A 14,626-nucleotide genomic window follows, 5' to 3' on the forward strand; every position below is an offset into this window, starting at 1 on the left:
TTGAACCTATTAGAAATGGAAACACAGGCTATCCCAGCCACTGTGGGTCTCTCTAGCCACTGTGGCAGGGTGTCTTCCTGGGTTTCCCAGATTAGATTTTACTTATAGGTGGTAAAACAATGCAGTATGACCTCTACTTCACATCCCAGGCTCTAGAACTTCAATATCCACTTTATAGCAATACCACTGATTATTAAACATACCAGAGGCCCAGTGCACGGGATTCGTGCACTGGTGGGGGGCGTTGCCTGCGGGGATCAGCCTGCTGCGGGAATGGCTGCTCATTCTGGTCAGCCGAGTGGTGCTCCCACTGTGGGAGTGCACTGACCACTGGGGGCAGCTCCTGCGTTGAGAGTCTTCCCCCTAGTGGTCAGTGCATGTCATAGTGACTGGTTGACTGGTGGTCTGGTCGTTCTGTTCAGTTGCTGGGCTTTTATTATATAGCATTTAAAAAAAATTTTAGATAGCTACTGTAAAGCAAAATTACACACACTCAACAGCACTTCGGTGCCCTCCCCCGCTTTCCCCTTCCCCCAGTCCAAATCATGCTTTCCAGAGAATTAGCAGTCAGATAATAAAACAAAATCTCAGTATTGGGTTCAGTCTTCCCTCAGGTCCATGGCACTGCTCAATCTGAATTCAGCTGCTCTGAATGAGAATCTGGGACACACTTGGTCTCTTTCCTTACTATTCTCCTCTCCTTCCCTCCCCCCACTCCCACGTCCTGATAAAACTTACTGAGGTAAGTTGAGAGGGCAGTTCCTTTTAAATCTAGTAATGTAGAAGTTCTCCTTAATTTCATTTGCTGAGAATTTAATCACTTGACCATAACTAGTTTAAAAAGGAGGCTATAAAACCTAGATTTTAAATAATCAGGCATGTGCCCAGGAAGAAGGGGTAGACAGATTTTAAGAAAGTCAGTTAATACTCTTCTGCAACCATTGATTGAGTTTTCATGGTCTTATGGAGGTTTTGAAATAGTTTAAAATAAGGAAACCTGTGTGATAAAATAATCGTATATAATAAAAGCCTAATATGCAAATCACCCAACCGGTGGAATGACCGGTTGCTATGATGCGCACTGACCGCCAGGGGGCAGACACTCAATGTGGGAGCTGCCCGTAGGCCCTAGGCCAGCCAAGGCGGTGCCAGCTGGGGGAGGGGAGGCCGATCGCCCTGCCAGTCACCCCAAAGATCGGCCCTGATTGCCGGCCAGGCCTAGGGACCCTACCTGTGCATGAATTTCATGCACCGGGCCTCTAATATAATAAAAATAAAGAAATCTGGGTTACAGAAAATATACTAGAATATACACTGAGTGACCAGATTATGATGATCTCTGAACGCATAATAATCTGGCCACTCAGTGTACATAAGTAGTTATATTATGAACAGTATATAAGAAGACAAAAACAAGGAAGGAGATAAGGGGGGAAATAGTCAGCTGGCTCTGAGGCAGTGAGTGCCTAGTTTGGGAACCTCCCTTATAAGTGAAGAAGTACCAGGCTCAGCCATCTTTAACGCACTTGCTTTCTATAATGTAAAGACCAGGCACCTGCCCACCATCCAAGACAGGGTTAGTAAATGAAAGGAGTAGAGACTTACAATTTTTGCCTAATGGTTTTCAAACCTGAATTCAAATCAGAGGCATCAAGTAATCTTTAAGAAGTAAAATTACAAATATCAGGCTTTTAATCTTTTTTTTTTTTTTTTTTTAATTCTCAGGTGATTGTAATTTTCACTCAGGTTAGGGATTCACTATTGAAATGGATTCAATATCAAAATTCTATGACCATCAGATCTTAGCAATCTGGAAGTGAAACAGTAATACTAATAAAGCAGGTATGATGGAGTGAAGCAGATTCTAAGATTCTAGAGAGCATCGTTGAAGGTGGTTTTGAGCTATCTTAGGAATGCAAAAGAGGGAGCAAGTGAGGAACTTAGTGATCACACAACAGGGTTGGGTTAAGATAAGGATTCCATTTATATTGTAGAAAGGATAGGAAAAAAGAATAGACATTAAGTTTGAGAAATGAATGTTAGAAATATAAGACTGTATGGACATGCTTATTCTCCTATGAATAGTTCTCCTATTATAGCTCTCTGGTGTTATTCAGGACAGTGCTGTCCAATAATTAGTATATTACATGTGCTTTTAATTATTTTAGTAAGCTTTTATTTCACCCAGTATTATAATTTTGACATATTTTTTTGGAACTAAGTCTTCAAAGTCATTGTATATTACACACTCATTGCACAACTCAATTCAGCCACATTTCATGAACTTAGAAGCTACATTTTACCAGTGGCTACTATATTGAGCACTACAGGTTTTGGAATTTTAGGAGAATTTTGGATCATTATTCTTTAGGGATTTAAGGAAGCAGGAAATGTGGAAATTGCTGAAGTCCTACTATGTTGCCTTGAAAATCAGCAAGTAGTATAAAAGGAGAAAGAAGAGAAATTGGGGTAAGCATATAAAGATTTAGAATTAAGGTAGTAACATAGAAGGAAATAGGTTTGGAGTCCTAGCTCCCAAAAATACTCTATGTAATTACTTTGGTAAAATTATATGTCCTTAAGAAGTCCACATTTGCTAAGAAAATTAAAAAATAAAAACACCCAGAATATATTAGTCACTATGTTTTAAAACAATAAGTATCCTATATAATGAGAAGAATATGCTAATTATCCATTACCCCCTGAGGCATAATGACCGACTGCATAATGACTGGATCACGGATCTGCAGGAGGGTGGGGCAGCAAACTACAAGCAGGCTTCGGAGACCTACAGGAGAGAGCAGGGCAGCAAGCTATGAGGAGGGGGAGTGGAGGAGGAGGTCAGGGGGAGCTACAGGAGGGCAGGAGTGACCTACTGGCGCACAAGATGCATGCGCAGGGCTACTAGTTATTTTATAGGAAACATGCATACATATACTTTAGCACCATCATTTGAAATAGATAATATCTAATATATTGAGTTAACATATATATATATATATATATACACACACACACACACACACACACATACATACACACTTTTATTTTTAAATGGAAATGATGTTCCATCTTACAGGACAGTCAAGTGTAGCCTAGAAAGATAATGTAGCTTTTCAGAGATCCTTTTCTCAGAAGTACAAAATACTTTTGCCTAAAAGCAGCTGCTACTTTCATCAAGGACCCAAGTATTCTTTGCACCTAAACATATTTGGGATAACATTGGTCAAAGAGTTTTAAGTATTGATGTGTTTTTAACATGTGTGTTCTTATTATGTATTATTTTTCTAATGCCCTTAGAGATGATTTCAATATAATGGGGAGTTTTTTGTTGTTGTTAATGGTCTAAAAATTTTTTTTCCCAGATATTTTTAGATGAATTGCATGAACACGGACAACTGCATTCTATGTCATCTTGGATGGAATTGTATCCAACAATTAGTTCTGACATTAGATTCACTAACATGCTTGGTCAGCCTGGTGAGATTCTTTTCTTTCCTAACTTGGTTTTGATAGTAGTTGGAATGGGCCAGAGCGGAAGGTGGGTTGTGTTGGGAAATGAGGCGGGGGGGGGGGGCACTTTATTTTGTTTTATAAAAAAAATAATAATTGCAGCTCTTTGGTTAGAGCTAGCTTTTGACTTCTTTAGTTTTTTCATTAGGATCAACTGCACTTGACCTTTTCAAGTTTTATGTTGAGGATCTTAAAGCACGTTATCATGATGAGAAGAAGATAATAAAAGATATTCTAAAGGTAAGCAGTATACTTAAATAGACTGGCATATTTTAAAAATTGATTCTCTGTTCCTTTTATACATTTTATTAACAAGATTTCTGTTTTTTAGGATAAAGGATTTGTAGTTGAAGTAAATACTACTTTTGAAGATTTTGTGGCAATAATCAGTTCAACTAAAAGATCAACCACATTAGATGCCGGAAATATTAAGTTGGCTTTTAATAGTGTAAGTTACGGTCTTTTATAAACGAGTTTAATGGTACCGTTTTTAATGTATTTAGGGAAAAGCACTTCAGTTGTAGGCTCCTAGAATAAGAGTAGGGTTTCATAAAGTAGTAGGTAATCAGACTTTCAGGGTAAGGTAAAAGAAAATAATGTATTTAGGTGATGGGCTGATGTTAAGTTTTCTTGGCTCAAATTACCGGTCTTATAAATTGGACCTTACCTTATAAATGATGGGAGAATACTTAAACCAAGAATAATGGGTTATTTCAATTGACAAAAATTACTGTACCATGGTAACTGACTAAATGATTTTCTAAAAGTTACTAGAAAAGGCAGAAGCCCGTGAACGTGAAAGAGAGAAAGAGGAGGCTCGAAAGATGAAACGGAAAGAATCTGCATTTAAGAGTATGTTGAAACAAGCTGCTCCCCCAATAGAATTGGATGCGGTCTGGGAAGATGTATGTATATTTGTAAATTTTTCCTAATGAACTGTTTCCTTTACAATTGAAGATAAAAATGCTTTTTAGTTCCTTTGATTTTGTAGTCAACAAAAATAAGCTGAAGTTATTTTTAGGATATATTACATATATTTGAGACTAAGTTAAAAGGATAAAGTCAGCTGTGACTGCAGTTAGGAATATTTTTTAAAAATGGTATAGATTTTAGAGTAAAGGAAAAAAATTTAATAGACTTGGAGGGGACTGGGCTGTCAGTTTCCACTTCTGTTGTTTCCTTTTAGTCATATTGGTATTTTCTTGGTATTCATATATTTATTGCATATGCAAATTTTTCAGATCCGAGAGAGATTTGTAAAAGAGCCAGCATTTGAAGACATAACTCTAGAGTCTGAAAGAAAACGAATATTTAAAGATTTTATGCATGTGCTTGAGGTAATTTTAATATTTTCATAACTGGCTGAAATGCAAACTATATAAAATTATAAATAAAAGTTAAGGAATTCAAAATGACAAGTATGTTTTTTAAATTGCACCACTGTTATGCAAATGTAGCTTTTAAATGAAACAAATAGCTTGCATGGGAATGATAAGATTTGTTTGTAGAAACTGTTACATATTTTTACAGTGTTTCACAAATTCAGCAGCCATATCAATTGACTAGTAAACATAAAGAAAACTTAAAAGCTATTTTCTATCTGCTTTATAAGATTCAAACATATATTTCAAATATTATACTATACTAGAGGCCTGGTACATGAAATTCGTGCGGGTGGGCGGGGTACCTCAGCCCAGCCTGCAACCTCTCCAATCTGGGACCCCTTAGGGATGTCCGACCGCCCGTTTAGGCCCGATCCCAGTGGATCGGGCAGTCGGACATCCCTCTCACAATCCAGGACGGCTGGCTCCCAACTGCCCTCCCCTGCAGGCCTGGTCCCCCCTCAGCTGCGCTTCCCTGCAGGCCTGTTTCTCCCCCCCCCCCCCCCCAACTGCCCTCCCCTCCTGGCCTGGTCCCCTCCCAACAGTCCTCCCATGCAGGCCTGGTCCCCTGCTCAACTGCCCTCCCCTGCTGGCCTGGTCCCCCCCCAACTGCCCTCTGCTGGCCTGGTCACTCCTAACTTCCCACAACTGCCCTCCCCTGCTGGCCATCTTGTGGTGGCCATCTTGTGTCTTGGTGAGTCAGTCAATTTGCATATTACTCTTTTATTAGATAGGATTATTAGATGTCCTAAAAACTAAGGGAGGGGTTTTAAATATAGTGAAATAAGTTTTGTTAGAATAGGTATTGATAAAATTACTCTTATTAGCTGAATAAGGGTATTTCAGATAGGTACTTGTATGTAGTAAATTGACCAATAATTATTAAATAATATTTGATGCCTATATGGGCCATTGCTGTTCTAATTGTTAGACAAATACTAAATATATTAATTTACTCACCTATAACTTCATAGTGTGAGGGTTAAAACGAGGCAAAGAGAAATACAGTGGCAGGGGTTCCAACACAGGCTGTTTGACTTCAGAGTTAATACTTTTAACAAACATGCTATGCTGCCAGTTATAGGTGGACTGATACTTCACAACAAGCCAAAAGCTGACACATATTCATTATAGTGTTGTATAGTCCTCGGACATAGCAAGTCACTTAAGTTGACTGTTTCATTGTATTTAATATTCTTGATGTCTATCAATGTTGACAAGAGTTTGCTGTTAACATACACATGCACTCTATTATAGTTTCCCAGCTGCCTCTAGATCTTTTCTACTCAAAGTGTGTTTCAGACTAGTATTATCTCTATTAACCTGGGAGCTTTTGTGAAATGCAGAACCTCAGACCCCATCAGTAGAAATCCTGCATCAGAATCAACATTTAAGCAAGATTTTCAAATGTATATTTGTCTTAACAGAAAGTAGTGTAACGGTTCTGAAAATTATACCTTTCTGGAGTGTACAGTTATCCCTACAAAAACTATTAATATTTTTTAACGTGTTTAGATATCTACATGATGGTTAATTATAATTTAAATAACTTAAATCGAATAGCTTTTAATTCTTTATAATGTACTGTCCAAAGTAAATGTTAACTTTTGAATATTTATTTCTTTTACCCCTGTAGCATGAATGTCAACATCATCATTCAAAGAACAAAAAACATTCTAAAAAATCTAAAAAACACCACAGGAAACGTTCCCGCTCTCGATCGGTAATAAAGTTTATTAGATGACATCATAAGTGTATTGAAATTTGTTTAGCATCATTATGAATAAAATTATTTGTATTGTGTAGGGGTCAGATTCAGATGATGACGACAGCCATACAAAGAAAAAAAGACAGAGATCAGAATCTCGTTCTGCTTCAGAACATTCTTCTAGTGCAGAGTCTGGTAGGCATAGCTTTTAACTTGATTAAAATCATTGACACTTGGATGTGGTCAAATTCTGACACTTTTTCCTTTACATGTTGCTTAGAGAGAAGTTACAAGAAGTCTAAAAAACATAAGAAGAAAAGCAAGAAGAGGAGACATAAATCTGTAAGCAAGCTTTTAATTTTTATATTAGGCTTTTACCCTTAATTTCCTCAGTGGCAGTAAAGCCTTTTCCTGTCTAGTCCTGTGCAGACCAACACAGTTTAGGTGGGCACCTAAGTTGAAGAGTTTTAAAGTTGATCTTCATCTTCCATGAAGATCTTTTGGTGAGATTTGAAGAAAAATAAAACATACACACCCATGTTTAAGATTCCCAATCTGGTTTTTTAAAGTAATCTTAGAGAAAGACATGTGTGGTCTGTGTACATATCACAGCTATTGTTGAGAAGCATTTAATAGTTAAACCTAGAAGCCTTTTTCAAAATATTAGGGCCTGGGTATTACCATAAACCTGTTGAGAATGAGATTTTTTTCATGCTGCTCACTTGAATTTGTGCATATCCAATGAAGGACTGCTTGTTTAGGCAAGCTATCAACCTAATATGTGATTGAGCTAATTGCAGCATCTTACATAACTAAATAAGTAATGTTGTATTGGGTTTGTGTAAAATGTAAAATCTGCACTCATTTTCATAATATATAATCCAATCAGGTATACCTTCATCCTTACCCTTAATCCTTGAGCTTAACAACTTAAATTTCACCACTCTGGGCACACATACTCTGTTATACATGAATTTTTACACAGGACTCTCCGGAGTCAGATGCTGAGCGAGAGAAGGATAAGAAAGAAAAAGACCGGGAAAGTGAAAAAGACAGAACTAGACAAAGATCAGAATCAAAACACAAATCACCTAAGAAAAAGACTGGAAAGGATTCTTCTGTAAGTACTTAGAATTATTTCATACCTGTATTTTCAAAATTGCAGAAATGGAGACAATGGTTAAAACTATGAGGGTGTTTAAAGAAAACAATTAAAGTTCAGTTAACTTTCACACAAAAATAGTTTTCTAGTGTGTATGTGGTCATAAGTTTTACATTCCTCAAAAAAAAAAAAAAATAGCTATGTAATAGTTAACTCACTGAGAAAGGAAGATAAAGCTCGGCCAGAGTGACTCGGTTGGTTGAGTGTTGTTCTATGCACCAAAAGGTTGCTGGTTTGAATCCTGATCTGGGCATATATATCTGGGCTCTGGATTCGATCCCCAGGGCACATTTAGAAGGCAGCTGATCTGTTTTTCTTTCTCAGCATATTCTTGGGTGAGGATTTAAAATAATAATAAACAAAAAGGAACTTAAGTAAAAAAAAAATAAAGGAGGATATGATCTGCTTTGTGCATTCTTAGTACTAAGGAGTGCCACTGGACATTTTGTACCTGATTTTTTAAGGAATATAAAATTTAAGAGACTCAAATTAAGGGTTCTCCCTCCAAATATTCAGTTGTCATTGTTTCTAAGTCTGGTTTCAAAAGGTAGCATTCCTGTAACCTTTGGAAATAATCATTGAGAAAGAGGTTTGAGAGCAAATTGATATGAGGGGACTATAAGCCAAAATTAATCCTTATTTTCCCATATATGTATGTGTGGGTGCACATATATATGAATGACAGCACAATAACACAAACCTTCTCATCCTTGCCATTCCTCCCACAAATTCTAGGGGCTTAGCAAGGGTAATGCCTCAGAATTACCAGCGGAGAGTTTCAGCTTTGTAGACAAGCCCCTGGCTCTCCCTCTGGATATTCTGATTAATTTGCTATGTAGGGTGGAGGGGTTTTTTTGTTTTGCTTTTTAAAAGGCTGCACTGGTGAATCTGATGCACGTCCTTGATGAAAAATGAATGTTTCCTCTAGACCTATTAGCAGCTTTTAACAGTTTTTTCTTCCTTAACCTTCAGTAGGTTAAACGAAATCGCTGAAGGGAAAGAAAAATGAACTACCCACTTTTCAAAGATTATTTCTCACAAATAATACATTATTATCTTTTGAATATTTTCTTCAGCCTAAGTCTTGTGCTGCTCATGAATGTTTGCATGAAGCATACTTTTTTGTAATATAAAACACTCGTAAGGCAACTTAGAATGTGCAAAATTAGCAAGGAATATAGTGCCTAAGAAATGAATCCCTGACTTCCATTAATGGAAACAGGATGTCTCATAATCAGTTGTGTAAGAGGAAGGAAAAGAAATATATGTACCATTGTCCCCAATTCATATATTAATGTTAAGTAAAAATAACACGTAAAAATCTTGTTCTTAAGGATCTCTCCTAATATAACCAAGGCATATATAAATACTTAGTTAGCAACCCATTGATAGGCTCTTGGGAAAGCGGTAGTAAGTCTTTAAACTATGTGATGTATCTGTTTCTGTGAAAGAGAATTCATTTTGAATTTCTTTTTCAAAAGTTCATCACTACTTAACCTTACTTTTGAGTACTACCATGAAATGTAATTGTATTCACTGTCTTTTCAGGGTAATTGGGATACTTCTGGCAGTGAACTGAGTGAAGGAGAATTGGAAAAGCGCAGAAGGACCCTTTTGGAGCAACTGGATGATGATCAATAAATTATACCAAATATATGTTTACAGTATGATTTAAAGTCTAATTCAGACCAGGGACTCTATTTTAAGTTCAGTTGAAATAACACTGGGTTTTAATTATATCACAGAAGAAAAAGTGCATTTAAGTATTGTTATTGTGGACTTTATAAAAGCAAAGGAAATTGAAAATAACTTTTGATTCTGTATTAAGAATCATATTTTCATACGGTCATAACTGTTTTCCTGTGACCCTTTCATAGGGCACTGCAGGGTGGATTAAAGGTGGCAATTTACCGATAACTGCAGATGTCTCTACTTTCTTCTAAAGTCTAAGTCATTAAGGTGATTGCATTTTCTTTATGGAAGTTGGATTTTGAAGATATGAAACTTTTTTTGATATTTAGTCGTACAAAAAAAAAAGCACCAGCAACTGATAAAATTGCTTTTTTGTGCACTTCCCAACTGTTTGAAACTAATCTGATCTTTTATGGTGAACCCACAAATAGGTGTTCTTAATGGAAACCTGGTAGACCCTTAACTATAGTGGTGCTAGTGAGCACTACTATAATAAAGCCACCATTATTTTTTATGAAACATCTGAATACATTTTAAAAAGGCTATTGTGAGGGCATTATTTTGAGGTGATGTTTTAAAACTTAACATTAAATCAAATTGTAAATTAGTTTAAATATATTGCCTTAAGGACCTGCTAAAGAATGTGCCACCAACTTTAAGTGATAGATGCAATATCCTTGTCTAAAACAAAAATCAATGTTGACTTAAGCATTTTAACAGTTGTCTTTTTTTTTTTTTTTTATCAGACCTTTCTCTTGCTTTTTTCATTGAGGAAGTCTTTTACCTTCCCTACTCACTGAGAAGTATTGACTTCATGATACACATTCTAAAGCATTTCTGATTTGAATATTTTTGTACATTTTTATCAATTATTAAACCTTCTCTTCTAGTGTGTACTAGTATTTATTTCTACGTAAACTGTTCAGCTCTAAAAAAATTTGTATGATGATTTAAAGATAAACTAAATCCTTGAAATTTTGCTTCCTCTTGCCCACACAGCTAAGTCACTTTCTTTTTAAATTAGAATCACTGCATTTGAGGCCCCTATATTTGTTTTTGATCTACGAATTGCTTTGGAATACTTTAGAGAGGCAGTGGTTTAAAGTTAGAATACTTTGCCCTGGCTGGTTTGGCTCAGTGGATAGAGTGTCGGCCTGCGGACTGAAGGGTCCTGGGTTCGATTCCAGTCAAGGGCATATGCCCGGGTTTCGGGCTCAACTCCCAATGGGGGGCATGCAGGAGGCAGCTGATCAGTGATTCTCTCTCATCATTGATGTTTCTGTGTCTCCCTCTTCTTTCCTATCTGAAATCAATAAAATATATTAAAAAGAAAGTTAAAATACTTTTACCTGCTAACTTTCCAGGGTTGGTAATGTAATTTATACTATATTTCTTCAGTGCAGGATTTTTTTTTTTTTAATGGTAAATTTTAGCATATAGTCTTTGGTATTATCTTAGGACCGGTCCTTTTTCAAGTTGGGATTTAAAAGAACAAAAGGTTCATTTTATTTTTTTCTTCATCATCTTAGTGAATTTGAAAAGTGGGACTAATCAGGATGATTCCCATCTCTGCTCCCTATTTTAGTTAAATCTGTCCACTGTTGAATGCTTCAAAAATAAGGGGGAAAGGGTGTTGTTTCTAAATTTCTCTCTGCCAAGTCGATTTCTGCTGTGAAATATGACATGACTTTGTAGAAAGTGAGGACCATTATTTTTAGAAAATGGGAAGTAACCAAGTTGCTTGTCTCCTATTATATATTAGAACCAAAACATAACTTATTAACCAGTGATTCATCTAGATTTAATTTTCAGAGGCACCATTGTAATGATAGTTAATATTGCCAATCATGTCTAACCCTTGACAGGAAGGAAGTGGTAAAATCTTTAAAATAAGCATATGATATTGGCAGAAATACTAGTGATGTTTTACGAGAGAATTTAGAATCTGTAAAATGTTTTAATTCTATGAATGATTTTTAAGTACAACTTTAAAGTTTTGATTTTTCTATTTAAATAAAAAGCTATTGATGTGTTTTAGCATGTCCTCAAAATAAATTTCTGCACTTCTGTCATAACCTCAAATCTCTATAGGACAACACAAATTCACGTTTCCCCATAGTTAACCTAAAAACAAAACCAGTGAACAGCTCTAAATACAACATCTTGTTAAAAAGATGCTATTAAAGTGAGTAAAATCCTTGTCTACTGCTCTTTGATTATCCCATCAAAAGATACTGTCCAGTCTGAAAGCACAGATGATGGGAAGATTTTGTTAAAGCAAGTGCTGTGACTGTTTTTAACCAGTTAGATTAAAGATTCAGGTTGTAAAGCTGAAATGTCTTGCATTTATAATTGATATTGAAACAGTTTGAACAGGGCTTGAACAAGTGTGTTCTAACAGGAAAGCATTTTCTTTTCAGATAAGGGGGAATGTATATTTTTAATTCTTAGACTAAGGCAAATGTTGAGCGTTCATCTTACCTCATCATTAATATTAATGAATTATTGGATTAAATTCACTAATACATTTAATATATTTAATAGTGAAAATAGGAACTTCAAATACTTGATGTTTTTATTCTCTCCCAGTCTATAATCTCTATGTGGGAAAATTGAATTTGTGTGAAAAGCTAATTGAATCAATCAAGGATGAAGAATTCATTGTACTTTTACCAAGCATTATTTAAATAACTACTTTCAAATAAAAAAAGTCCCACTTTTATTTTTTTTAAACATAGTGATGATATTTTGTTATTACCCAAAAGTAGCTTCAGCATATAGGTTATTCATGTTTTTCAACATTAAAAATACTTTTTATGCCTCCCAGTAAACCTGAAAATGATCAAAATATCATAGCTTTGCTAATTGGATCTCATAATACTATAAAATGAAAAGGATTGGCTTAGATCAGGGTGGGGAACCTTTTTCCTGCCAAGGACATTAGAATATTTATAACATCATTCGAGGGCCATACAAAATCATCTTAAAAATTAGCCTGCTATATTTGGCCAAACATTTAATTAGTTCACCCCTAATGCCTTGGCAGCGCCAGACCAAATGATTTCATAGACATGAGGCCTTCGGGCCAGACGTTCTCCCTCCTGGCCTAGATGGAGTAGTAAGGCAGTCTTAATTCATAGTGAAGAGACTAAAGTCTCCTGAAACATTTCTGTACATTTTTTCTGGAAAGAAGGTCCAGTTTTCATTCAGTTACCAAAGGACCTTGTAAGAAGCATTAGCCTTAGATGCTTCTGGTATGGTCAATTGGCAGACACTTTAATTTTTGCATCAAAAAAGGTAGCCCCTTTTATGTAAAGATTTTTTTTAAAAACCTAGATGTTATTTAGAATGGTTTCTAATCAAATAGTACCCAGAGAATAGTAATGAATGCTGTTTTTAAAGTTTATAGGATATTTAAGTATATTGTGTGATTTATAAAAGTAAATAACTAAAACATTTCTAAAAGTAAAATGAGGAAAAGCACATTAATTTCTAATATTTTAAGTGTGAGGCTTTTCCCTTAGGGATGTATCTCAGTATGAGGTAGAATTTTAATTCTATTACATTCTCTAGGTAAAACTGCATTGATTTCACATAAAGGAAACAAAATAATATCGAATGATCTTCATGGAACTGTTGGAATAGGTTTATAACAATAGGCTCATCTCATTCTATGGTTTTGAATACCAGTCTAGTAATTCTTCCCTTATTAATGCTTACCTTGCTCTAAGTTTTCAATTGTTTTGTCTCCAGGTTTGGTCTAGTTCCTATTTAAGTTTCATTCACTGCTGTATTCTGTGGATTAGCACAGTGCCTGGCACATAGTAGCCATCTATTGAATGAATGTAACATATTAGTTGACAGATGTACTCAGCCAGCATACATTGTACCCACCATCTGTATTAAAGGGCTTGAAAAAGCATCTTTGCAATAAACCACACTAACCCATGACTAAAGCCACATACACAACTGAAGTGCACTGAACATGAGTTTTAGTGACTGTACCTTAACCGTTACTACAGAAAAGTTCAAAAGCTTGTCAGAACATAGAGCTTCCATGTGATTTTTTAGTAAGGAAATCTTCCCTGTAATGATTTGAAACTTGCCTTTGTAATTATTCAAAAGTATAATTTATTTGAAGAATTAACATTTAGCTAGATCACTTGGTCTTTAAAACCCTAAGGGATACAATAGCAAACTTCCTATTTAAATTACAAGCTGAGAACTAATATTTTCAGGCTATTTTTGACAAAGGAGTGAATAATGGTGACATGACAGGTATTCAATGCTATTGGAGCTGACTTAATGGTAGGTGGGAAGTGAGAAGATTTTGCTCTTGTTACTCTCACATTCCCCTAGCCTTCCATTTTATTTCACTTGTCTACCTGACCTAAATTCCTTAACTGCAGATTATACTTTTAAAACTTGCTATATAAAAACTGCTTTTGTGACTCAGTAGGATCTAGTTCAAAGACATCCTTGTTAGTGATTGATAACTGAATTTAATGGCATTTGCCCTAGTGTAAGGTTGATGTTTGCATTTCAGGGCAGCTAAACCTCCTCCCCCCACCCATTTTTTATTATAGACTGTGAAACAGAATAACTGCCTAATCAGATCAGATTCAGACGAAGCCACTTTTTATTTTTTTCAAATTAAGCCATTTATTGATGCCCTTTTATACTGTTCCTTGGGGGTATCTAAATGTGCTATTTATAAACATCTTTTCCTTTGGTTATGCCTGCTAACTTTTTTGGTAGGTATTGGTCTCTTGCTTACCTCTACAACTAAACCGAAGACTTGTTCTGAAAGGTGAGTAATAGGGGAACAAGATTTCTATGTTCTGTGTTTGTAATTATCAGGTTTTCTTTTCTGTTTCTATATTGTTCTGATGTAAAGAATTTCAGTTATATAAAATTAGACCTTTTGTAAATAAATATAATTTATTAGAAAACAATGACATCTTTTACTAAATAAGTTGTTTTTGTGTCAGCTTTTACCTTTAAGCACCCCTCATGCAGCAGTTCTGTGCTGTGAGATGCTAGATGCCCACATTCTGTTTTCTCAGTGTAATGCCTGCTTTTCTCTGTAAAAAGATCAAAAAAAGTATATTAATACTTCATAATGCATTTGTTTTTGCTTCAAATTTTTTCTTGGAAATAGATGGGGTA

The 14,626-nt window shown here is 35.6% G+C and overlaps 1 protein-coding gene across 1 annotated transcript in view; it reads left to right on the plus strand.

The window, feature by feature from the left end:
• The window catches only part of PRPF40A (pre-mRNA processing factor 40 homolog A), a gene marked incomplete at its 5' end in the record, with an annotated part of 47,756 nt that extends 37,407 nt beyond the window's left edge, over positions 1 to 10,349 (plus strand). The window contains 10 exon segments of the mRNA XM_080670228.1: positions 3,366 to 3,480; positions 3,650 to 3,753; positions 3,845 to 3,961; positions 4,281 to 4,418; positions 4,755 to 4,850; positions 6,532 to 6,618; positions 6,702 to 6,798; positions 6,884 to 6,945; positions 7,589 to 7,723; positions 9,314 to 10,349. Coding sequence (XP_080526354.1) covers positions 3,366 to 3,480; positions 3,650 to 3,753; positions 3,845 to 3,961; positions 4,281 to 4,418; positions 4,755 to 4,850; positions 6,532 to 6,618; positions 6,702 to 6,798; positions 6,884 to 6,945; positions 7,589 to 7,723; positions 9,314 to 9,406 — 1,044 coding nt within the window. The 3' untranslated portion in view covers positions 9,407 to 10,349.
• Between the last annotated feature and the right edge of the window lie 4,277 nt (positions 10,350 to 14,626).

The sequence above is a fragment of the Plecotus auritus genome, assembly GCF_963455305.1.
Source record: "Plecotus auritus genome assembly, chromosome: 5".
In the NCBI taxonomy this organism is placed as follows: Eukaryota; Metazoa; Chordata; class Mammalia; order Chiroptera; family Vespertilionidae; genus Plecotus; species Plecotus auritus.